Source organism: Ahaetulla prasina, chromosome 7 (genome assembly GCF_028640845.1).
Source record: "Ahaetulla prasina isolate Xishuangbanna chromosome 7, ASM2864084v1, whole genome shotgun sequence".
Lineage (NCBI taxonomy): Eukaryota > Metazoa > Chordata > Lepidosauria > Squamata > Colubridae > Ahaetulla > Ahaetulla prasina.
The window spans coordinates 63,653,092-63,659,091 of record NC_080545.1 but is presented as its reverse complement, the minus strand read 5'-3'; the positions used below and the strand labels follow the sequence as shown (position 1 = coordinate 63,659,091).

At 35.8% G+C, this 6,000-nt stretch overlaps 1 protein-coding gene across 2 annotated transcripts in view; it reads right to left on the bottom strand.

Annotated features, from left to right (window-relative positions):
* Positions 1-309: 309 nt before the first annotated feature.
* EMP1 (epithelial membrane protein 1) overlaps positions 310-6,000 on the bottom strand; it is a 39,513-nt gene continuing 33,822 nt past the window's right edge. For both annotated transcript variants that reach the window (XM_058189533.1, XM_058189532.1), the window contains exons 3-5: positions 3,616-3,721; positions 3,372-3,512; positions 310-2,242 (exon numbers count right to left, since the gene is read on the bottom strand). In XM_058189533.1, coding sequence (XP_058045516.1) covers positions 2,088-2,242; positions 3,372-3,512; positions 3,616-3,721 — 402 coding nt within the window. In that variant the 3' untranslated portion in view covers positions 310-2,087. The remainder of the gene's footprint in view (positions 2,243-3,371; positions 3,513-3,615; positions 3,722-6,000) is intronic.

The following is a 6,000-nucleotide window of genomic DNA, read 5'->3' as shown; positions in this document are numbered from 1 at the left end:
AAACCTGGCTAGAAACATGATGGTGTTTCCTATTCAAGATCTGCTCACCAAAAAGGGCTGGCAATGATCCTTTGTGAGATCTCAACTGGTACGGGGTACCCTGTTTCATAAATATTGAATACGAATGCCTTTACATAAAGCTAGGCTCCAGAAATAACCTGTGTATCACCATTTTAGCTGCATAGCAGCAATTTTACCTCAGCCTCTGCCAAGCTGGTTATCCTGAAAATACTAGATTGTCCTCATTTTTCCTTCAGGGGAAGAAGTGCTAGTGATATATGCTGCTGGAAAATCAATAAGACTCACATGTCTGAGAAACGGAATTTTATTTTTATTTTACTTTATTTTATATATCCCTTCTTCTAGGGACACTTGTATCAAAATATTTACAATGGCTGCACATAAAATAAATGTTGAGAAATGGCAAGTATGACAGAACATAATCTAGCAGATACATGTAAAAACAGTATAATGAAGAAAGCAAGAAAGAGAATACTGTTTATACCAAACTTGCAACCCTGAAGCCCTCCTCATTTTTCATATCACTCAAGTACAATAAAGCAGAGAGAGTATTAGCTACTTCCTAAGCATAGTTTCTATTATTTTGAACTGATCTATGTGGTAGGAAGGCAAATGGTAACTACGGTGTAATAAGAAGTTTTTCCACTTTAATATAGCAATTTTCTACTTGGCCCTCTATTTGCAAAATTTAATTAACCGGTCTTCTTATTCCTTGGGAGATGAACTATATGCAATAAAAACAGAGGGGGCAGTTAAGATGGGCACACACAGACGCACACAAAACAGAAGCGTTGTTTCTATTATCACAGAATTCTGACTCAGGAACTCTGTTTTATAGTACAAATAATTTCTTTCTTGACCAATGCAATATTAAGGTCTGCTTCTGACATACATTATATATTATAGTTTAAATGCAAGTTCCAATATTGAAAGCCCCACTTTAACGATGTTCCACCCCATCCCCCATTCTATTCAATGAAATGAGAAAATCTAATTTTATCTAATTTGATGCTGGGAGATGAGATCACATGAGCCAGAGTTGAATGCCTCAAGGATTGACAGCTTGAAGAACACAAACTTTATGGACCCAACAGTTCTATCTTCATAGTGCAGCTTTGTAAGATGGACATATCAAGTTTTGCTGGAAAGTTGCATATCTTGATGACATGCTTTATAATTAGGAATATTGTTTGCCTTTCTCCACCTTCTCCCATCTTCCTTTACCATTCACGTCTTTTTCATTCCCCAATGGCTACTGCCTTCTATCTTCTTCAACAACAGCACTATTTCTTTACATGACAACAAAGAGCGGAATTTAAATATTTTAAAACATTAAATTTAAAGGATACAATTTAGATAATATTAAAACAGGTTGATTTTTCACATTTTGTATCTTTTAATTCCAAGGAATTTTTGTATGAAAAAAATGAGATGCACAATGAAGTAACATCTCCCCCATTCCAAATAGGCACAGTGATAAATGGAACTGGTTATGGAACAGTTAGATGACTTAGGAGATGCTTAGTTTGAGAAGTAACTACAGTTCTGTCACCTAGTACTTCATTGCTATCTTTTAGCATCAGATGCCTGAGACAAGGACTTCATTTTACTTTATAATGTAGCCAGCTCTAACACTGTTTAATTTGGAAGGGAGGTTGATACTTCTAGTGTCTCGTTTCATGATACCTCCTTGGATTACTAGAAATGGGTGGGTAGTGTTCATTGGTGATATGTCATGCTGCTGAAGGATCAAGAAGGAAATTGAACAACTTATTTATTTCTATCTTTTCAGCTGTCAGTGAAGGAGAACACTGAGGGCTTTGAATGGAGTCTGAGAGATATCACCTCTCTAAGCTGAAGATTCTTCAACCATCTTCATGGTCTTAAATTCATAACAGGAGAGAGTCTATAGCAATTCTCTCTTGGTGAGTTTTCTGTGCTTCGGCATGTTAGGTGAGTACTGTATTCATTATTTTTGGCAAACTTCTCATAGCAAAGTGAGTTCACAACCCTCCCACAAGCCCCCCAATTTCTAATCTTCCCTCTCTATTTTACCCTGACAACTCTCATTTTTTCCTGAGTATAAGATACAGGATCCCAATAAAGAAGCTAAAGCAAAAGCAGATCCAGGCAAGTATAAAGGAATATCCGTGGTGACTGTCTTCATAATAGTGAGAAAATCGGGCAGTATAGATCGAGGCAGCAATCAAAATAAACAGCCCTGTGAAAACAAAAGCAACCAACCAAATAAATAATAAAATAAAGTAAAATTTGAAAGATACTTTAAATCTTTAGTTTATCCAAACAAATGTAGATTTCACAGTGAAAAGACTAACTCTCTTTAATTAAGAAATTAACTCTCTTTAATTGAATATTGAAAATATTGAAAAAAAAACCAAATGCTTTGATATTATAAAATAAAAATATATTTTGTTTTGAGGCACATGATTTATGATTACCTTATCAGATGGATTTTTTTAAAAAAAATCAAATTCAAAACTTAACAGTAATACTGATAGCACTCAGTTGCATGTCTGCAGTCATTCCATATAGAGCCATGACTGATATCCTGAACGCTGAACACATTATTTGCTCTTGCCCATTTTTCTGTCTTTTTTTCTCTTCCTTATCACCATGCCTGATAAAAAGTTCTTGAAAACTCCAATACCTGCATGCTTCTTTGTAATCTTGAGTTGATCTAAAAAAGATGGTCTCTGGCTCAATATAGAATACTTCTACTGTATAGTCTCTTATGTTTATCTGAATGCCTTGGAATTATTATATTTTCTTCTCTATAGTAGGCCTCTGATACCTGTAGTAATGTAACTGTTTCTGTAGCCTGTCAATGAAGATAGTATCTCTTTCCACATATAGTGAATGTGGTTTTTCCCCCCATTTTTAACATTGGGGGCCCTTGTCCAAGTTCCCCAAACGAAAAAAAAGTATAGAAGGTAACCATGATGAAAGACCCTTTTCATCAGTAGCCTTCACAATTATAAAATACCCTCCACGTGGAATTTTTCCTGGTACCTTAACAGCTATCAAAGAAAGAAGACTTTATGTTTAAATTTTGGTTTTCTATTTTCTTATTTCTGATAAATATTTTATTGTTTAAGCAATGAACGATATGCCTCCTGGATGCAATAAAACTATATGAAGTACTAGATAATAGTACTTCACATAGTATTAGATAGGGTTTCTACTTGAATAGGGGGTTGGACTAAAAGACCTCCAAGGTCTCTTCCAACTCTGTTATTTTGTTGTGTTTACATATCATCACTATATACCACCCTTCTCCAGTATTTTGGACTAATTTCCAGTTTGCTACTATAGACAATGGTTTTCCTTACAGCAAATCAGCATAATGGCTCCAGTCATGTAGAAGCGTTTTCCCTTCTCCATGGTGAAGAGCTGTACCACAAACATGACCAAAGAGATGAAGGAAAAGATGATGGCCAGGATCATGAAGGCCTGCACAGCCCTGAGGGAAGCTAAAGACACAAGGCAAGATAGAGAGAAAGGAACACAGGAGTTCAATGTATAGCAATATACCATTAAAGCAATATCCATAGATGAAAATAAACAGTATATTACCCAAGTCATCATTGTCAACAATGAGGTCCCGGCAACTGCTTTCTGTACATTGCTTCCAAAGCCCTGAGGAGTTTGTTTTCTGAGACATGGTTGTTACCATCCAGACCTAAAATAAAGCAGAAGAAGCTTTTCTATTTGGATTACTTCCCTTCAGGAACTGACATCAAGCTAAAACTGGAAGCCAGTTTAGCTGAACTTTTGCAAAACTGTCATCAATAATTACTAGGTTTTCCACAAAGGCTGATGTTTTTGCACCAAAAGACAATTTGGATTATGCTGAGATATAACTGATACTAGAGTGTTTTTTCAGCAATGCACATACAATAATATGTGATTGTTTGAATACACATACTATAATGCAAAATTTGATATGTTTAAGATAATATAAACTTAGAAAACAGAGTCAAAATGGAAGGCAATTATTGATGTGAAATTTAACATTAATTTAGTAGGGATGTATAGTAGAATGATTTATCTGAATAGAAAAACAAGTTATTTATGAAAATAGTTGTTGTTGCAGGATCCAATCTGGGTTGGTCACTGAGACCAGAGGATTAGTCTTACAAGTTTTCACTCTGGAGCCCATCCTCAGGGAACTTCTCTCTACTATAATGTGTGCCTTGGGCTATTCTATGCATCATATTTATGTGGTGCCTTTCTATTGGTTGATTGGTGTGTTGATGGTTGGGTATTGGCTGTTCTTTCTTTGTGTTGCCAGGTCCTTGCTCCTAAGTACTGATAAGATGGTGGTAAATCAGCACTCCTGTTGACTGACAAGGGTCCATTTCCCAGGTTTCAATCATTTCTCTGGCCGTGTTACCTGCATGGCCAACAATCTTAGTAACTGCGAAATTGAATGTATGTCCTTGTTCATTACAATGTACAGTATTTGCTTCATTCAATAGTTATTGTTGCTCAGGAAATACTGTAATTGGCATGTCCCAATTGGAAGCTCATCTAGAAAATCCATTTTGAGTTCCCTTTATTCTTGGGGAAGGGGAAGAGAGGAGATTGGTTTCCAACAAGTGAAATAGCTATTGATAAAATATTTATTTAAAAAAATCTTGTTACGCTCAAACTACTTGCAAAGTGGTGTTGGGATTGCTGCTGTTGTAGTAAATTTGGAAATGTTTGAAACCAATCCTGATCTAAGATACAGAAACTGGGGGAAAGAAAACTCAGTGGGTATAAAATGAGAACATTGGAACTAAAAACTGCCAGCTAGATTAAACCAAAGGGCTATTTACTCCAGCACTGTATCACACAGTGTCATGTCTGTTTCATCTGAGAAATTTATGAGACAGTTCTTTTCATTGTTGTTTCCCAGAGGCTAGTGTCTAAAGTACAGTATGCTGCATTTATTCTGGAGACAGTTTAAAGCCACTCAGGCTACTAGTCACCAATAGCTATGCCTTCCTGAAATATCTACATCTCTCTTGAAGCATTTAAAGTGATATCTATTATCATATTTATCTCTCTTGGGATTTGGACTTCTCGGCTTGTGATAGGAAGACATATTTACTGCTTTGTCCTAGGTAACAACAATGAATTAGCTTTGACTTTCAGCACCTTAATACAATCATATACTGAACTTTGAAAACTGTATCACATGGTGATGGTTGCTCCAACTGATGGTGCTTATCTTTGTACACTAGGTATGAAGAACTACCTTGTACTAGTTGACCTATTTCTTCATCGAGTGTTCAGTATTTTCTGTTCTGACAATAAGTCTCAATGGCTTGAAGCAGAAGCCTCTTACATCATCTTGTACTTGATCCTTTTCAATTAGAGAATGGTCTAATTGGGACCCAAATAGAGGACCAACTGCATGAAAACTACTACTGTTCCCCTAGGTATGATCCCTTCCTAGAGATTATTTCAGGAGAGCTAGCTTATCTGTTCACATACTCCTCAGCCGTCTATTCACAGGGTTTGGATCTACTTCCTCAGCAAGTCAGAAACGTAGGAATATATTTTTCAAAAAAGAAAACAGAAATTCTTGAGTTTAGATTTTACCAGATGTTGTGCTAAAACAGACATTCTCTGATGGCCCCTGGACTTTTTATTGAAGAACTGGAATCTAATAACTAAGATTATCAATTCAGTGAAATTTAGAACAGCAAATTCAGGAAGGCATGAATTGAATGACATAAAAGATGGTCAATTCAGAAAAGTCTATTTTAATTACAGACACTGAATTAAATAAAACAAGGTTTGCCTCATCATCTCTTGCAATAATATATCTTAAAGCTTGCTGCATTTACTCTGCTTGTTACACAATGTATTTATAAATCATAAAGAAGGTTGAAACACTCCCATTCATGGGCATAGACAAGAGAGGGACTCAAAACCACAAAAATTGTAATGCAAATCACATGAAACTTT